This window comes from Panthera uncia (assembly GCF_023721935.1).
Source record: "Panthera uncia isolate 11264 chromosome C1 unlocalized genomic scaffold, Puncia_PCG_1.0 HiC_scaffold_3, whole genome shotgun sequence".
In the NCBI taxonomy this organism is placed as follows: Eukaryota; Metazoa; Chordata; class Mammalia; order Carnivora; family Felidae; genus Panthera; species Panthera uncia.
In genome coordinates, this window is record NW_026057584.1 from 38,182,803 (window position 1) to 38,202,293 (window position 19,491).

Genomic DNA, 19,491 nt, shown 5'->3' on the forward strand with positions numbered 1-19,491 from the left:
ACAATAGCCAAAGTATGGAAAGAGCCCAAACGTCCATCGATGGATGAATGGATAAAGAAGATGTGGTATATATATACAATGGGGTATTACTCGGCAACCAAAAAGAATGAAATCTTGCCATTTGCAACTACGTGGATGGAACTGGAGGGTATTATGCTAAGTGAAATTAGGCAGAGAAAGACAAATGTCATATGACTTCACTCATATGAGGACTTTAGGAGACAAAACAGATGAACATAAGGGAAGGGAAATAAAAAATAATATAAAAACAGGGAAGGGAGGGGGACAAAACATAGAGACTCATAAATATGGAGAACAAATTGAGGGTTGCTGGAGGGGTTGTGGAAGGAAAGATGGGCTAAATGGGTAAGGGTCACTAAGGAATCTACTCCTGAAATCATCGTTGCACTGTATGCTAATTTGGATGTAAATTTAAAAAAATAAAAAATAAAATTTAAAACAAAATAGTGCAAAATATACTTTCAAATAAAATTTAAAGAAAGAAAAAAGAAAAAAAAAAGACCTGAGCTGAGATCAGGAGTCGGACACTTGGGGCTCCTAGATGGCTAAAGCTGTTAATTAAGCCAGTGACTCTTGATTTTGGTTCGGGTCATGATGTCATGGTCATGAGATCGAGCACCTCCATGGACTCTGAGCTGGGTGTGCCGCCTGCCCGGGATTCTCTCTCTCCCTCTACCTCTCCCCTCCCTAGCTCGCACTTGTCTGCATGTGCACACATACTCTCTTTCTCTCTCACACACAAACAAAAAAGAGCCAGATGCTTAACTGACTGAGCCACCCAAGGTGTCCCTCCACCCCTTGGAGATCTTAAAGTCTCCTCAAACACAACATGTCCCAAATGGAACTCATGATCTTTGTCCCTCTATGCCAATGTTCGACATCTCAGTGAATGGCCCTGTCATCCATTCAGCTATACAATCCTGATTGTTCTTGAAATTCTCTTCCCCTGAGTTCTGCCTTCCATAGTATTCAGGACATTGCCAGTACCTTCTAAAATATCTCTCAGATCCAGCCACATCTCTATATCTGTGATGCCATCCTAATCCAATTTAACATCTTCCTGCCTGGATTACTGCAATAGGCACCCAACTGTTCTCTCACATCCCTCTTTTCTAGCTCTATCTGCCCTCACTGCAAGCAGAAAAATCTTTTAAAACTGCAAATCTGAGCAAGATGTTTGGATACTTAAAACCCTTCAATCAGCATTGCTTGTGGCAGAAAGATCGTGATCTGACTACCTCTCCAACCCCATCTCACAGCACAGTCCCCCCTCTCTTTCTGGCATTGTAATTTATCTTCAGTTGCTCCGATGTGCCATGTTGCTTTCAGCCAGAGTCTTGTTTGAAGCTCTAGTCCTTCTGTCCTTGCTAGGTTGCCTAGGTAACTCCTACTCACCTACTAGATGTAAGGTCACTTCTTCACAGAAGCCTTCCCTGACCCCTGAAACTGAATCATATCCCCCTCTGCTACAGTCTCACAGCACCCAGTTTCTCTTCATAGGTATTATCATCATTCGTATTTATGCATTTTATTGTTTAATGATTTGATTAATCTGTCTTGCCCTCTAATGTATTAGTTTAATAAAGGCAGAGCCAATATTTATTATTCTTACCATTTGATCCTCAAAGCCTACTTGAACAGATGGTGACCACACTCATCGTGGTAAGCTTTTCATAATGTAATTGTCAAATCACTATGTGATACACCTGCAACTAATATAATGTATGTCAACTATACCTTAATTAAAAATTTTTTAAATACATAAGGTCATTACATTAAAAAAAAGGCCTATTAGAGTGCCTGGCACATAGTAGGCACTCAATAAGTTTGTTGAATTGGGGCACCTGAGAGACTCAGCCAGTTAAGCATCCAACTTTGGCTCAGGTCGTGATCTCACAGTTCATGGGTTTGAGGCCCGTGTCGGGCTCTGTGCTGACAGCTTAGAGCCTGGAGCCTGTTTCAGATTCTGTGTCTCCCTCTCTCTCTGCCCCTCCCCTGCTTGTGCTGTGTCTCTTTCTCTCTCTCTCAAAATAAATAAACATTAAAATTTTTTTTTAAGTTTGTTGAATTAATTAACAAAGGAATGAATAAATGAAGGTCATTAGTGACTTGCCCAGGATCGATATAGCAAGACAGACCATGGCCAGGTATTCTAAATTTCAGTCCATGTTACTAGCCTTCTCACAAAGACCTTGTCCTCAATTGTTCTGAATTATTGCAACCAAAGCAACTTCACAACTCATGTCCAATTTCTCGACCCTACCATTTTCTAAGGATGGAATTTATGCAGCAAGGAGATGCGATATGTATAGCAATTTTTTTCCAAGAAATACATGCTATCTTTTTGCTCTATTTCGAAGGGTTTTTTTTTTATGATAAACCATGCCGCTATTTAAAACTTGTAAAGCTTTTTGAGATTCTCAGAAGAAATATAAGGCATAGATCACAAAGAACAGTTTTATCTCTTGCAATAGGATTTCCTGTTCAAAAAATGATGTTAATTTGAAAAGCTGATACCTCCAAAAGAGCATTCTATTAGGTGGGTAATCATCATCATATTGCCAGCTGCTGTGTATACCCTTCTCTTAAGAATGAAAAAGTAAAAATCCACTTTGTTGTGTACAAGTGCCTTGCGTGTTTTATAAAATCCACATAAAATGGTCAGTGGTTGGAGGAGAGGCTCCTGTATTTATAAGACAAATAAGTTCACTGTCACCCCTGAAGAAACTTGAAGATATGATTCTCAGGGGAGTTTGGTGCCTTGGATGAAAATGGAATCATTATTTTTCAACTTCCCCTGCTCACGTCATTGACTCCCACCTGCAGCCGGTCCATTGGTTATAAGTAGCCATAAATGGCCTTGCAGATTGTAAGCAGGGTAGCCAACCAGGACCAGCAAAGCCAAACTCCTGGTAAGCTTTATTAGCCCTTTCTGTGTATTTCATTTCCATTTCACATTTTGGAGTCAGAGACAATCCATACTTATGCTGATGTGGTGTGAGTCTGTCTCAGATGTGTATATAAGGTGCATTTCTCAGTTTTTGGTATATCTTTTCTTTTTTCTCCTCCTCCTCCTCCTCCTCCTCCTCCTCCTCCTCCTCCTCCTTTGTTTATTGAGACTGCTATCTTAATACATATGTATGCTTTTTTTTTTTTTTTAAGACTTGCACTTTCTTTGGAGACAACAAAGTGCATTTTTTTCGAAGATGAAAAAGCGTACTCAGACTTTCTGGGTTGTATTCATAATTGGTTTGCTCATCACTGTATAATGTTATCATCATAGACTCCTTTAAGCTAATAAACTGGATTTGGGGGTCTTCATTTGCAAATAAACATGGGGAAAAAGAGGGCTGCAAAATTCAGGTGCACCAATATACTATTTTTTCCTCCCTGTCTCTCTTTAAAAATGTTTCCTCTTTCTCTTTTTACTTTTGCCCTCCCTTCTCTCCTCCTCCCTCTTCCTTCACCTTCCTCCTACCCCTCCAACTCCTCCTTCTTCTTTTCTTTCCCTCTTTTCTCTCAGACCATTGATATCTCCCGATCCTGCCTTCCACTCAGCTTCGTTCCACCATGCCCAAAGCACTCCTGCTGCTGTGTGTTGTCCTGGTGCTACTTGGGCTTGTGCCTGGAGACACAGTGAGAAACGGAGAGAAATGGAAGCCGCTCAACAATCCCCGGAACAGAGAGCTGGTAAGAGCATACCCTGGGGCATGCTGGGCTGCAGGGTGAAATTGGCACCTCTCTGGATTTATGCACACTGCACTCTGTTGGAGCACGGTGGTGAGGAGGCTACCAAGTGCCAAGGCAATTCCTGCCGAGAAATCTGGTCAAGGGCTTTGCTAGCCTAGTAGCTGGTATCCTATTGTTCTTCTGCCCAATTTATATCTGTCCTGTAAGGAGAAGCAAATTTATATATAGAAATGATTTTATGTACACACGACACCTTACATTTGTAAATGATCGTACATACACATTGACTTTATAGCCTGTATTTCTCACACATATACAAAATCAAGAGTATCGTGGGGAATTGATTTTTGCATAGCTCAGACTGAACTGATAATAAAATCAATTCTCATATGACCAACACGTGCAAAGCTCAATTACAAAAACTGAAAGTTGACCTGCATTCTTTTCAATTTACCAAGCATTCTTTTCTTTATTTTTTTTTTTTAAGATTTATTTTTAAGTAATCTCTACACCCATTGTGGGGCTCAGTAGCACATCCCTGAGACCAAGAGTTGCACGCTCTACCAACTGAGTCAGCCAGGTGCTTCCCAAGCATTATTTTCAAGATAAATCTATCTAGGAAATAGAATTCAAAACATCAGTGAAAATTCTCTTTTGAAAATATGCCAAAACAATAAACATGCTGGCATTACTATTTCAAAAACTAGTTTCCCTAAAGAAAATGATGTGAAATATGACAGTATAGGGTTAAAACAACCAAGCAGCCCTTTGCAAGCTTCTATGTATCCATTTTATAAAGGAAAGCTTTTTGAAAAACGCATGCCTGAAAGAATTGGTGCAGAAGACAATGGCCAGGATCTCACCTTCAGAGAGGAGGCCCAGAGCTTGACCACTGTAAAGTTCCATTTAATCTCCGACCTAAGTGGTTCAGAGATGGTTTACAAAGGACCCTCTGACCGTGATGCTATTAAATAATTGATGTTCCTCTCTCAATCTCCACCAAGAATGTTGAATTATCTTGTTTAGGGTTGAAATGTCAAAAACAAGGCAGGGTAGGGGCACCTGGGTGGCTCAGTCAGTTGAGCGTCCAACTTCAGCTCAGGTCATGATCTCACACTCCATGAGTTCGAGCCCCGCGTCGGGCTCTGTGCTGACAGCTCAGGGACTGGAGCCTGCTTCGGATTCTGTGTCTCCCTCTCTCTCTGCCACTCCCCTGCTCATGCTCTGTCTCTCTCTGTCTCAAAAATACATAGAAACATTTAAAAAAATTAAAAAAAAACAAAAACAAAAACAAGGCAGGGTAAAGGACAGTGGAGGGGAAGTAGGAGAAGTAGCCAAAGTTTGTACTTGTATTTCTGGATTTTCTACCTCCTGCCTCCTAGATTAGCCCTAAAGTCAATTCACGGAGGAAAAAAGAGGGGGAAAATATCCATCTCTGAGTATTTTTTATATTTAATTTACATACCGCATTGAACACTTTCTCTCTTCAGTTTTTCAGAACCCTTCAGGCATATCTTAAGGGAAGAGGTCTTGATCTTGGGAGATTTCCGAACACTTTCTCCATGAATGAGAATCCCAGACCCCTCTCTTTCCAATCAGAACTTCTTGCTTCTGCATTTGCAGATTATGAAGAGCAGAAAAACTCCTTTCCTAATTACGTCAAAGGCTGAATGTTTCCTCTGAACACAGGTAAGTTATCCCTTTATTCCCAGGATCTGTCCAATTATAACAACTCAGTCATAAAGAGATTTTGAAAGTATTTATTTGAAAAAATGATTTTATTTCCTCATAGAAATATGTGCTCAGTTCTGATGATACTCATCACCGTTAATATTTGGATTTGGTTCATGTATTTCGCTGTCTGGTTTTAAAAAGAAATGAAAGTTTATAATTTTATAAGCATAGTTTTCTGGGAAGAGATATATTAAAATAGAATGATCACTCTTTTTTTTTTTAATTTAAAGTAGTCTGTATGCCCAACATGGGGTTTAACTCACAACTCCGAGGTTAAAAGTCACCTGCTGTATGAACTGAACCTTCCAGGTGCCCCTAGAATTATCACTCTTAATAGGATTAGTAAATATAGTGGAATATCACACACTTTTACCTATGTTTTTTGAATACCAGGTCATATAGCTAGTTATGTGGAAATCATATACAAAGAAATAAGGTGGGGCATCTGGTTGTCTCAGTTGGTTAAAAACATCTAACTCTTGATTTCGGCTCAGGTCTTGATCTCACAGTTCATGAGATCGAGCCTGGATTCAAGCTCTGAGCTGTCTGCTTAGATTTTCTCTCTCTCCCTCTCTCTCTCTGCCCCTCCCCTCCCCTCTCAAAATAAATAAATAAACTTTAAAAATGTCAAATTGTGCAGTTGGATTTAATAGAAAAGTTTAAAAAAATTGTCTTCTTGGAAAAAAGTAATAAACATATATTTGAGTTTGAACTTCCTCACCTAAAGAAAAAAAAAAAGTAAAATATTGTAAAGATGGCACTTTCCTCATGGAAAAAAATTAGAAATTTATTTATGTTTAAAATTTGTGTTTTATTATTCCTTTTTTTTTTTTTTTTTGAGAGAGAGAGAGTGAGAGAGAGAGCACACATGCGCAAGCAAGCAGGAAAGGAGAAGAGAGAGAGAGAGAGTGAGAGAGGACCTCAAGCAGGCTCACGCCCAGTGTGGAGCATGACAGTGAGATCATGAGCTGAGCCGAAATCAAGAGTTGGTCACTTAACCAACTGAGCCCCCCAGGTGCCCCTATTCTTATTACTTGAGCATTCCTATCAAATAAATATTTACCATTTAGGAAAAAGAAACAACAAACAGGTATGGTGTACTCCAAGAAAACACAATGTGATTCTAGTCTATTAACTTTTTGTTTGGCTAAATAATAAAGGGAACTGAATCATGATTAAAATCCACTCCCATTCTTCCAATGGGTAGGGATGAAATTGTGAGGAACATACATACTATTGCTGTACTTTATTGTGTATGGGAAAGCATTTTGATTATTAGTTCCTTTAAATGTGATGATTTTTTAAAATAATGATTGTTATTCTAAATGGAAGATGCAATTTACTATGTGGCATATGTGCTTGAAAGCTCTTACAATGAGAAAATGAAATAGAATGAACGGGAAGACATTATGGAAGGGTTACCTTGACTAATATTCACTCTTGGGCCCTAGGCTATTAAACACTAAAGTAAAGAATAGTTATTAATATCACAGTATCTGCTTTAGTATGAGACAGAATTGCATGCAATCTGGTTGTGAGCCTTAGTTTCTTCATTTATAAATTGCAGACACTGATCTCTAACTCACAGATACTATAGAGAAAATATCAAATAAATAGTGTCATGTGAGCATGGACTGAGGTAATGTTTAAGGGCAGGAAACGGAGAAAACACCAAGTTGGTAGTATTGTAATGTGATGGGAGTTTTTCAACTTTGTGAGAGAAGTTAAGCTTCTATTAGGAGAATATTTCCATTTTTTTTAACGTTTATTTATTTTTGAGACAGAGAGAGACAGAGCATGAACGGGTGAGGGTCAGAGAGAGGGAGACACAGAATCTGAAACAGGCTCCAGGCTCTGAGCTGTCAGCACAGAGCCCGACGCGGGGCTTGAACCCACGGACCGTGAGATCATGACCTGAGCGACCTGAGCCGAAGTCGGCCTCTCAACTGACTGAGCCAGCCAGGCGCCCCAGGAGAATATTTCATAATTACATGCGCTCCTTTCCTAACATCTCTGATTAGAAAAGAAAAACAAAAAGAGTCTTTGTTGAAATATGTTGCTCTTTGGGTCATTGTGTTGCTTGAAGAGTCTTCACTCTCTATTTCATGATAACATTTTCTTGTTCTTTCAGGTGTCTGGCTATTTTAAAACTACAGATCAAGCTTCTCATCAGAAAAATTCAATCATGGTCATGGCTAAACCTTTTCCCCCTCCACTTTTGTCAATTTATCATGGTTTTATTCTACATTTCCAGATTTACATATAAATGGGTCGAGCTTTGGGACATATGTGACTTATGTGCATATTTTTGGAGTCTTTTTTCCATTCTATAAACCATAAACATCAATGTAGAGCACTGGACATATTTCTAAGAGTTACAAAAATACTGTAGAGTCCAAAGAGATGATGATTCAAATTACCTTTCCTTTAAGCTTGTCTTTCAAGCTTGTGTGCTTATTACCTTTTATCAATAAACATTAAAAAAAATTTTTTTTAATGTTTATTTATTTTTGAAGGAGAGAGATACAGAGTATGAGCGAGGGAGGGGAGGAGAGAGAGAGACACAGAATAATGATACAGGAAAAGCAGCTATTCCAAATGAAAATATGAGAGTCAGAATATTTCAGCCTAAGCTGGTGGAGAGAGGAGAATGTCAGGTGGTTGTAAAAAAAGGGACCTGTTTCTACTCCAGGCTCCAGGCTCTGAGCTGTCAGTATGGAGCGCGACTCGGGGCTCGAACTCACGGACCCCACAGACCATGAGACTATGACCTGAACCAAAGTCAGACCTTTAACCGACTGAGCCACCCAGGTGCCCCTATCAATAAACATTTTTTACTGGAAAGGGACTCTGCTCATTTTTAGTATCGTTCATTATATATAATAGAGATTTGGGCTTAAAATTGCTCTTTTTCCTGAAAAGAAGCTGCATTCCCACATTCAGCATATGCCACTGAAAGACCTCACAATGTTTGTTTCACACCAAGGGAGAGGAAGTGATAAATATCCACAGTTAAGTTGAAATGGAAAGCAAAGGCACTGGGGATTCTAGGAGTTGCTAGAGTCTTTAGGAGATGTTCCCTGCCATCGTTCAGAGGTGGACATTGTGTTACACCAAATATCCCAGCTGCACTCGGCTCTGGTTCTTCTGCACACACAGCTTCTTAAGAAGGGCGAGTGGAAACAGGTGGAGTAGAAACAGGTCCTTTTTTTACAACCAACTGACCTTCTCCTCTCTCCACCAGCTCAGGTTGAAATATTCTGACTCTCATATTTTCATTTGGGATAGCTGCTTTTCCTGTATCATTATGGAGAGCCACATCATTTTCTCTGGGATTCTTGAAAAACGAACATTATACTAGAATGCAAAAACATTGGCATCCTAGGAACATTAGCCTGTACCTTTCATGATAGTCTTCTGTGGCTTTCTTGTGGATGATTGATACTGAATATCAATAATAAAATACTTATGGAAAAATAGATTTCTTCATCTGGTTTAATTTGTCCTGTTTTAACTAGTAATGTGTGTGTGTGTGTGTGTGTGTGTGTGTGTGTGTGTCTTTTCTCTGGAGGGTTGTGAGGTCTTTGGGAGCAGAGATCATATCTAAGTGATTTTTATTTCTCCAGCACCTAGCACAATGCTCTACATGTAGCGAGTGTTTAATATGTGTCGAACTGAAGGTGTGCTATTGTGCTATTATATGGTAATAGAAGCTGCTTCTAGTTTATATCAAGATTATGGGGATTTTTTTAGCATTTAAACTTTTTAAAGTTTATTTCTTTATTTTGAGAGAGAGAGAACGTGAGCAGAGGAGGGGCAGAGAGAGAGTGTGAGAGAGAATCCCAAGCAAGTTCTGTGCTGTCAGAGCAGAACCCAATGCGGGGCTTGATCTCACGAACCATGAGATTATGACCTGAGCCCAAAGCAAGAGTTGGGTGCTTAACTGAGCCAGCCAGCTGCCCCTGTGTTTAACCATTTAAAAGATAGAACTAGGGGCACCTGGGTGGCTCAGTCAGTTAAGCATCTAACTCTTGATTTAGACTCAGGTCATGATCTCAGGGTGGTGAGAACAAGCCCTGTGTTGGGCTGCGCGCTAGGTTTGGAGCCTGCTGAAGGTTCTCTCTCTCTCCCTATACCTCTCCCACTGCCCCCCCCCCATTCACATTCACTCTTTGTCTCACTCACTAAAAAAAATAAGTAAAAATAAAAGATATAAGTAATTACTGACAATGAGCTATTCCTCATAAAAAATATTGAAATAAAGGGTAGTTAGGAGTGTTGTACCACCCTCTAGTTCCACTCAAGTAGCATTGACTGGTTTTCCTTTCCTTTTACCAGCCCTGTTCTGGGTGTCAGTAGTGCCACAAAGGGAATTCTTATTAATTTCAGGGCCTTGAAAAGGAAGAGCATCCACACGGACTTTTAACTATGAGCCTGCAAAGTCTCAAGGCAGGAGCATGCATCCTTCTGCTGGAAAACTCACATTGGGAGATAGCTGTTGATGGATGGCCTACACTCCATACTGACTGGAGTTTCTTGGTGGTGATGCCATTGGGGAAGGACAAGTCTCCACTTGTATGACCATTTAGCACACCTGGTCCTCAGACATTGTATGTCAGTCATTTCCCCACCCCTACCCTATTATTTTGACAACCAAAACTTCCCTACACACATTTCTAAAAGCCCACTTGGGAAGTGATTTTTTTCTTGGCTGAGAACCATTGCTAGGTAAACAGCAGAAATGTCATGTTTCTTCCAGTGAAATTCAATGCTTTGCAAGTGATCCAGGCTCCCCGGGGCCCATGGTAATTCTCTACATAGTCCTCTGACAGCCTTTCAACACTGACTCTGCTCCTCTTTGATGAGGCCCACATTCCCAGGCCATGACCTATTGTCCCCTATCCCAGAACTAGGGTAGTCAAGAACTGTTAGGAGGGGTGCCTGGGTGGCTCAGTCGGTTAAGCGTCCGACTTCGGCTCAGGTCATGACCTCACGGTCTGTGACTTCGAGCCCCACATCGGGCTCTGTGCTGACAGCTCAGAGCCTGGAGCCTGCTTCAGATTCTGTGTCTCCCTCTCTCTCTGACCCTCCCCTGTTCATGCTCTGTCTCTCTGTCTCAAAAATAAATAAACATTAAAAAAATTTAAAAAAAAAAGGACTGTTAAGAGTGTGACTTCTAAGTCACACTTACAAGTGTGACTTGTAAGCCGCACACTATCCTACTACAGTTTCACAGATTCTAATAGACACATGAGACCCCTGGGTCTGAGGCAGCATATTTTATTACTCATGGCACTGCAGGCAGCATGAGTTGTACATCCACATTGGTTCTCCTTATACCCGAAGTATCATGGGAGCCACATGGAGGTGAATCCAAGCACCTGCTGCACATGAGTGGGTTTGTGCTGAGGAACCCCAAACTTAGGATATCCCCACTTTTATATGGGGCTACTAGCAAACATGCCCAATCTTTGCCCCAGATGGAAGCATTATATCTATTGTACTGGCCAGAAAACAAATCTGTCCTCTATCACAGAGAAAGACAGTAGGTCTGTCTTTCAAGGTTGTTTGTTCTACAGACATCTTTGGAAATATAGCCCAGATTGAAAGTTGCCAAAAACTTTTGCAGAAAAGTGAGAGAACTATGGAAAAATTGTCTCCCCAAAAGGGTCACATCCCATTGTGGTTCGACCCCTTGAAAAGGAGAAAGGATGGAGTCATCTCCTCCCTGTGTACTCTTAATTCTACTGTCATGGCACCCATTCAATGTTCTGCTTCCTTCAGACATTCCATTTTGATTCCTCAAAAATCAGTCAGAAAGTCTGAAAAGTTTCTTCTTGCTATTTTTATTACCGCTGTAACAATTTCACTTCTTCTCAAAGTAATGCAGATGCCTCTGACTCACCAGGGTACAAATCACTTTCAAGGAAGTGGATAAAAGAAAAACAGAAAGATTACAATTTTAAGATATATTGCTACAATGTGACCTGTAAAACAACTTTCATGTCAACAAGGTGTTCCATAGCAGTGTTAAAAACCAAATTCAAATTTTAAAGTAGATTTTAAAGATTTTATTGGATTTATTCAATGAACGATGAATTGGGCATCATGTAACAAATAGAAAGGAGCTCCAAAGAGCTGTACAAAATGAAAGACTTTGTAGCTAGAAGAAGGTGGGACAAGGAAGTCACCAAGCAGAGAGTGGATTGTTTGTGGCAAGGTCACTTCCCTTTAGGGGACAGCAGAGGTCTATCATGCAGTGAGGTCTATTACCTCACTAGCACTGACCATGTAATTCCAGATTGACCACTCCTAAGAGAGGTTGAAACTGCAACTAAATTATGTATTAAGTCTTGGTTCCTGATGTGGTTTTTAGCACAAGTGATTTTGGGTCTGTTGTCTCTTTAATAATGGCATAAAAACTATCCTTTTATCTCTTTCTCCTTGTTCCCTATTCTCCCCCAACATGAATGGATAGCTGCACAACTGTTATTCCATATTCCAGTCAGGTGATAGTGAAACAACCTAGTCTAAGCCATCTGGGTCTTAGTAGAGAATTCTCCTTATGAGGTACCATCTTTCTTGCCTTTGACTCCCTTCTTTTCCCCTAGGAGAGTTAGGACCAGAGTTTTGACTTCTTAGATGCAGTTCCCTGACTGCCTGGAGAAGGCAGGGAGAATTTCCCTACAAGTGATTTTTGTTGAGTTCCTTAATCCAACCTTTCCTACTAGCCCCCATATTTTACACCCAGGTAGAGTCCTGAGGATCCTTTATTATGAGAAAGTGATGATTTCTAGCTGTGAGATTTTTTCCCCTCTTATCTAGAAGTCTTGGGGTCACAGCTGTCATTCTGACATTCTTCTGTTCTTATCCTCATCTAGATTGTAACAAAGAGGTACCAATGGCTAAGTGATAGGCTCCATGTAACCTGTCTCTAACCTTAGCTTTATATCGAGCTTCATTCTCTGTACCTAAACACTCTTGCTCATTTCTAAGGTACTCTCAATTCCACCCAGTTTAATTCATAAACGTGTTTTAAGCACAGATTACTAGAATTCACAAAGATGCATCAGGTAGTACTATTCTCAAGATGTTGACAGTGTGTCTAGAATAGGACAGCAGAGAAATATTTATAACACAAGGTAAAATATAAACCACAGGAGTGTTCAGCAAGTGAAGAATAGTTCCATTGAGGGGAGGCCATATGTCATATTAATTCCAAGGCATGGGATTTGGGGTCAGATAGATCAGGGTTCACATCCTGGCTCTGCTACTTATTAGATATAGGACTTTGGCATTAATAATAGCAACATCCTCTGGTGCCTGGGTGGTCAGCTATTAAGCCCAGCTCTTGATCTCAGCTCAGGTAATGATCTCACAGTTTGTGGGATCAACCCCCCCCCCCCCACCGCCCCCACCGGCAGCAGGGGGAGTCTGCTTGGAATTCTCTCTTCCTTTCTCTCTGCCACTCCCTCATCCCCACCCCGGCACAAGCACGAGTTTGCTCGCTCTCTCTCAAAATAGATAGATAGATAGATAGATAAAAATAAAATGAAAGCAACATCCATTTTTAAGGGTTATTTTGAGCTATGTATGTAATATGCATAAGCCAGTACATGACCTATAGTAAATGGGCAAGAGTGTATAGTAACCACATCAAGCATTTGATTCTAAAAGTTTGTTAAGAAAAGAAAACTTGGGTGGGAGTGATAGGTGGAACGTGAAGTTCCGATAAACTTACTTAAGGACTGAGGAGCCCTGAGGAAAGGGAGAGTTTGAGAATTTGTGGAAGACGGGAAAACTAATGGTGGAGGAGATGAGACTTAGAGCACAAATTGGGAGAGGACTTTAGCTTTCTGTGGCAGGAGAAAAATGGAAAATGAAACATGCACGTGGCAGTGCAGTTGGTTAAATCAAGAAAATAATGCACCAAAGAAAAGATCAAATTAATTTAAAGAACAAACATTCAGAAAAGGAAGTGGATTAGGAGAATGAAGAATTGAGGGAAACGATCTAGATTAAGGAAAATGTCTTTAAAGCACTTTTTTTTTTTTTAACTCCCTAATCCTCTTAAACAATAAATTTGAGCCAGGGCAGCAGGCCAAGACCCGAGCGGCCGGCTCCGCCCCTCTCTCGCCTCGAAGGCTGCCGGACCATATGCGCCTGCGGAACCTGAGCGCAGCGGCTGCGGCGCAGGCCGGGCCCGTTTCTCAGGAGGACGCCGCGTCGCTTTTCTCGCGCCGGGGGGTTAGGTAAAATCTAGGAAGTCTCGCTTTTTCCGGTTTTCTGTCCTGGTTCTTGTTGCTGCGTATTCGCACCCCGAAGCAGGAATGTCGGGTTTCAGCCCAGAGCTCATCGACTACCTGGAAGGGAAGATCTCCTTTGAGGAGTTCGAAAGGCGGAGAGAAGAGAGAAAAACCCGCGAGAAGAAAGTGAGGCGATGGCCAGGCCAGGATGCCCCTCACTGTCGTGTCGCCCTAATGCAGCTAGATGTGGGGGACCCAGATGACCCCATTCGCTGTGATGGAGCGGGCCGGGACTTCCTAGCAGCTTCTTCCCCTTCTTACCCAAATGCGGGTTCTCACCTCTCATCCATGTGTTAATCTCCTCTTAAGAAATATCTCCCACCAAAAAGCTTGTCTTTGTGGTAACCTCTTCTCTGTCTCTCTTCCCTCCTCCCCCACCCCCCTCCTCCCCCACCCCGTCAGTGTTTCTGATTCTAGTAGTAGTTTTGCCACCGATTCTTTTTGTGTTCGGGTGAGCAACTCACCTCTCTTCTTTAGGCCTCAGTTTATTTTTAAACCGAGGGGTTCGAGCTCACATTTCTGAGGAGTCTCCCAGTGGTGTGATGTAATCTTCCACAAGAAAGCGAGTTTTCTTTTCCGATAAAATCTTCATTCATATTTTTTGATACTTAGAATATCTGAACTTTACATATCCTCTCACTTATAAGAAGTCCGAAGGAAAACAAATATTGCACTCTTTGAAATTAATTGGTGGATTCGTTCCTAATTCATGCACCTAATAAAGACCCATCTCTTTTCATTTAAAAAGCTAGGATATAATGTGTAGATTCATGAAATAATCCAGATGTAGTAAATTATTTTTTACAAGTGACTGATTCAGACAGTCGTGAGGGATGAGACTATGAAATGCTTTGACAGTATTCAAACTTATGTAAAGCTCAAGTTTTATAGAAATAGAAAATGAGGCAAATGCCCTATTCCCATCTGGAGAGAACTAAATCTGCATTATTTTTTGGAATCATTAATTTTCAATCACAGAGTGTTCAGGAAAAAGGAAAGTTATCAGTTGAAGAAAATCCACATGACTCTGAAGTTCCATCATCATCAGGAATTGACTCCAGCAAATCGCAGGACAATGAGGTCAATGAAGGTATGTTAAAATCATTTGCTACTTGCATTAAATGTTACGACTACCTAATAATTTAATGAAAACATTGTTTTTTCATTGCAGTGGTATTCTGGATTATCTAGTTTGTCAGTAGCATAATTATAGTGTGTGGCATATAATAGGTGCTCAATAAATATTTGATGAGGTTTTGAATATGGTGATGGTTAGTTTTATGGGTTATTTTTGTGGAAAAGTATTTCAAATTGACATCAGTATTTGGGAGCCTTTGTAGAGTCACTGTTTTTTAAACTGGCCCTTTTGGTTACTAATATTTCCAGACTGTACTCCCCCAGTGGTAATGATTTATGCTTCTAAACAAAGTAGCTTCCAAACCACTGCATTAGTCATAGGAGATAAGATAAAAAATGCCAGTGTGGAAGTCCAGTTGGCTGCCCCAGATGGGTCTTTACACACAGTATAGATTTCTTGGTATACTGCCTCTTTCGAGAATCCAGTCCTCAGCTCTGCAAGTGCAGATACCAGATTTGGTTAGTCCCATCTAATTACAGCCATCAGAGTCTAATTGATGAACGTTTGCAAATTCATTAATTTCCAGTGATTGACATACCTTCCTCATGAACAGAATACTGATAATAGTTCATAGTATCCATTTACCCATGACAAGTTATGTGGGATACTGAAATGTCAATTAGAATGTAGCTTTGTGTATAGTATCTGAATGAGAACTAAATTAAACTTTCTAGTTCTAGGGGGTAGAAGTAGAGGCTGGTTCTTTTCCCTGTGAATAACTCTTTTTACACAGAGTTTACATGCAGAAAACCAGCTTTATTCCTGCCTCCTTGGACCAAGTGGAGGTTTCTATTGCTGATAGAAAACTACAAGTAATTTTTGTATATTAACCTTGTATCCAGGAACCTTGCTTAATTCATGTATTCTGGCAGTATGTATGTATATTCTTTTGGATCTTCTGTGTACATATTCTTACATTTATTTAGGATGTTCACAATTCTTGAAGCTGGTCATTAATGACTTTTTAAGAATGATTACTTATTTGTTGTTCAGAATATGTGGGTTTTTAAAAATTTTTGTCCTTCCTCAAACATATTAACTATCTTGTCTATCCAGCATCTTTGGGATTTGACGTATTTCATGTAAGTGAATAAGCTTGCAAGTTTTTTAATACAATTATGTAAAATTATATAAAATGTATGTAAAATTTTAACTGTTTCATTGGAGTTTTTCTAAAATATGTTACATGCCTCTGCTTTAACAGAAAATTGGCCTCAAACTTAAGCATTACATGATCATTTAAGGTTATCATTATGAACTTGCAAAAATTATTGTACTATAGTGGCATCCTCAGATACAAATGAATTATGTCATATTATTTTGTTCCTGAAATGATAATACTATTTTAATAATAGCATCTATTAAGCTTTTACTGTATCCTGGGCATTATTCTAAGTGCATATATATAAAAACTCACCTCATCCTTAGAGTAAGCCTAAAGCAGACATTATTATTATGGTACTGTATTTATTTATCTACCTATTTATTTAAATGGTACAACCACTATTTATGTATGTTTGTGTGTATGTATGTATGTATATAAGCTCTGTGCTCAGCATGGGGCTTGAACTCCCAACCCCAAGATCAAGAGTTCTTTGGTCTTTCTGACATTATTATTTAAAAAAAAATTTTTTTTTAATCTTTATTTATTTTTGAGAGAGAGAGAGAGAGTACAAGTGGGGGAGGAACAGACTAGGGAGACACAGAATCTGAAGTAGGCTCCGGGCTCCGAGGTGTCAGCACAGAGTCCGATGTGAGGCTCGAACTCACGAACCATGAGATCATGACCTGAGCCAAAGTCAGACGCTTAACTGACTGAGCCACCCAAATGCCCCTGTCAGACATTATTATTAACTTCTTTTACAAATGAGGAAACTGAGGTTCAGAGAGCTTCAGTAATTTACCCAAGGTTATACAGTTAGTGATAATTGGAGATGAAGTTTGAAATCAGACAGCTTGACTCTGGAGGCCTTATCTTTAATCACTATGCTATGCCACCTGGTGTGTACCATCAGACTTGTTTAGTTTTTAGGTCTGTGTCTTACAGTTCTTTTATTTTTTTTTCCTCTCTGCTTTTAAGTGGTAACTATGTACACTTCTGATTTCCCACTTAATTCTCCTGTACATCTTAATTTTTTTTTTTCAATAACTATGTACACTTCTGATTTCCCACTTAATTCTCCTGTACATCTTAATTTTTTTTTTTTCAACGTTTTTTATTTATTTTTGGGACAGAGAGAGACAGAGCATGAACGGGGGAGGGGCAGAGAGAGAGGGAGACACAGAATCGGAAACAGGCTCCAGGCTCCGAGCCATCAGCCCAGAGCCCGACGCGGGGCTCGAACTCACGGACCGCGAGATCGTGACCTGGCTGAAGTCGGACGCTTAACCGACTGCGCCACCCAGGCGCCCCTCTCCTGTACATCTTAATGAGGCCTAAAGGTTGAGTCAGCAGTTCCTACAGAGTAAAATATATGACTTTGTAACAGATTTCTTCTTTGGGTTGTGTTTTGGAATGTTTGTTCTCTACTTTTACTTTCAGAAAATACTGGATTCTTTTTTTTCCCTTTTGACTACCGAGTGTTCTAATGGGTTTTTGTTTGTTTGTTGGCAATCTCCATGTGTCTTTCTTCAGGAGAAACATCAGATGGAGTCAGTAAATCAGTTCACAAGGTCTTTGCTTCCATGCTTGGGGAGAATGAAGATGATGAGGAGGAAGAGGAAGAAGAAGAAGAAGAGGAAGAAGAAACACCTGAGCAACCCACTGCAGGAGATGTGTTTGTATTGGAGATGGTTCTCAATCGTGAAACCAAGAAGATGATGAAAGTAAATAATTTATTTTAGTCTTTATAAACATAATGTAAAAATGTGACATAGTAATCGAAAAAGAAATCTTTAAATTATACGTATATCCGGAAAGAATTCAAACTGTAAAAAAGGAAATATCATGAGACAACTGTTACGTTTCTTTTTTTTTTTCTTTTTATTTATTTTGAGAGAGAGAGCCTGTAAACATGAGCAGGGAAGGGACAGAAACAGAGGATCCAAAACAGGCCAGCGAGATCATGATCTGAGCTGAAACCAAGAGTCAGACGCTTAACTGACTGAGCCACCTACTTTCTTATGTTTCACCTTAGAGATTTTTTAAAATGTAAAACCTTAATTATTGCATGTGTCAAAATATGCTATAGTTTTGCTATTAAAAGTTCCATATTATAACTTTTTAACCAACTTTCTTCTGAGTAGATAAATTAGAAAGAAGGAGGATCTTCAGTAGGTTATAAGTTTAGTGGCACATAAATCCATTTTGCAACATCAGGTTCTACATTTGTTATTATTCTAGTTAGTAATTAATAATTCTTGACCACTTTGATTTTTACTTTCTTTATATACTTCACTGTGATTTGAACTTTCTACTTAGGAAGTTTGTTTTAGTTTTCTGAGGTGTTCCTTTTTGGAGAATGTTATAGAATATTTCTTTTTCTTGTTGAGATTAGTTTTAGACTTTTTCCTGAAATATAGACTTTAATATTAATGGGTTAGAATTATAGTCATTTAGTCCTTATTTCTCAATTTAGAATATTGAGAAATTTTAAAGGGAAATTTCAGTTTCATTATGTTCTGCATTTATTAATTTGGTTGGAATTGAAATCTAAGACACTACTGTATTTTAGTCTAAATGTCATTTTTTTTCTATACAGGAGAAAAGACCTCGAAGTAAACTTCCCAGAGCTCTGAGGGGTCTCATGGGTGAAGCCAACATTCGCTTTGCTCGAGGAGAACGAGAGGAGGCGATATTGATGTGCATGGAAATCATAAGACAAGGTGTTTTCTGTAGGGGGGATTATTGACAATAGCAGTTTAATAGTGTGTCTTAAAACAAGTGGAGGAGCACTTCACTGTACTATTTGGAAAAAATATTCAGAAGCTTGGAAATGATTATGATAATAGTGATTTGCCATTTTTCATATTCAGTAGAAATCATTACCAAGAAAATGAAAATCATAGAGTATGACTTAATGAAGTATTAATATTTATTGAACTCTTATAGCCTTTTTTTTGTTTTTGTTTGTTTTTTAATGTTTCATTTTGGGGTTTTTAGACTTTTGGAGCATTAGTGTTTTTTAAATATGACACGTGTTGAAACCACTTAAAAAGTGTTCTTTTTTTTCTTTCATTTTCCAGATTAGGCAGAGCTAGATTATTTTAATCTACTTTTTGGTAAAAGACACAATTTACATATATCATTTTTCATTAAACTGCAAATCTTGGGCTCATTGGAGGATATCTTCAGAAGTGACTCTTTGATTAATCACTTGTATTTGTCATTTTGTTTTCCTGATGTGTTGCCAAATGGTGACCTGCGTAGTGGCTTGGGTAATTGTAATACAGTAAACTGTTCATTTATCTTTTCAGTATTTTGGCATTTCATTTTATCTAGGCAAGGGTCCTTTTAGAGGTCTTTGGTTTTTTCTTTGTTAATTTTATTTTTTTCATCATGATAAATGTACTCTTTAATCCCTATACCCTCTTACTCACCCCTATCCCCTGACCCACCTCCTTTCTGGTAACCATCAGTTTGTTCTCTATTAAGAATCTGTT

General features: G+C 39.3%; 2 protein-coding genes across 3 annotated transcripts in view; both read left to right on the forward strand.

The window, feature by feature from the left end:
- The first annotated feature begins 448 nt into the window (after nt 1–448).
- On the forward strand, nt 449–8,913 carry CC1H2orf66 (chromosome C1 C2orf66 homolog). Its single transcript, XM_049615954.1, has 3 exons — nt 449–3,711; nt 5,202–5,400; nt 7,577–8,913. Exons 1-2 carry the CDS (start codon nt 3,592–3,594, stop codon nt 5,379–5,381), a joined length of 300 nt encoding a protein of 99 aa, XP_049471911.1. The 5' UTR covers nt 449–3,591; the 3' UTR covers nt 5,382–5,400; nt 7,577–8,913.
- A 4,751-nt stretch (nt 8,914–13,664) lies between these two features.
- Nucleotides 13,665–19,491, forward strand: part of GTF3C3 (general transcription factor IIIC subunit 3) — a 41,109-nt gene continuing 35,282 nt past the window's right edge. For both annotated transcript variants that reach the window (XM_049615949.1, XM_049615951.1), the window contains exons 1-4: nt 13,665–13,877; nt 14,730–14,841; nt 17,525–17,715; nt 18,591–18,714. In XM_049615949.1, coding sequence (XP_049471906.1) covers nt 13,776–13,877; nt 14,730–14,841; nt 17,525–17,715; nt 18,591–18,714 — 529 coding nt within the window. In that variant the 5' untranslated portion in view covers nt 13,665–13,775. The remainder of the gene's footprint in view (nt 13,878–14,729; nt 14,842–17,524; nt 17,716–18,590; nt 18,715–19,491) is intronic.

Bases quoted from the DNA above. Each gene is read 5' to 3' on its own strand.
- CC1H2orf66 (XM_049615954.1), top strand. From the start codon at position 3,592: ATGCCCAAAGCACTCCTGCTGCTGTGTGTTGTCCTGGTGCTACTTGGG. The intron at 3,712-5,201 runs GTAAGAGCATAC...TTCTCTCTTCAG, and splicing joins ATCCCCGGAACAGAGAGCTG to TTTTTCAGAACCCTTCAGGC.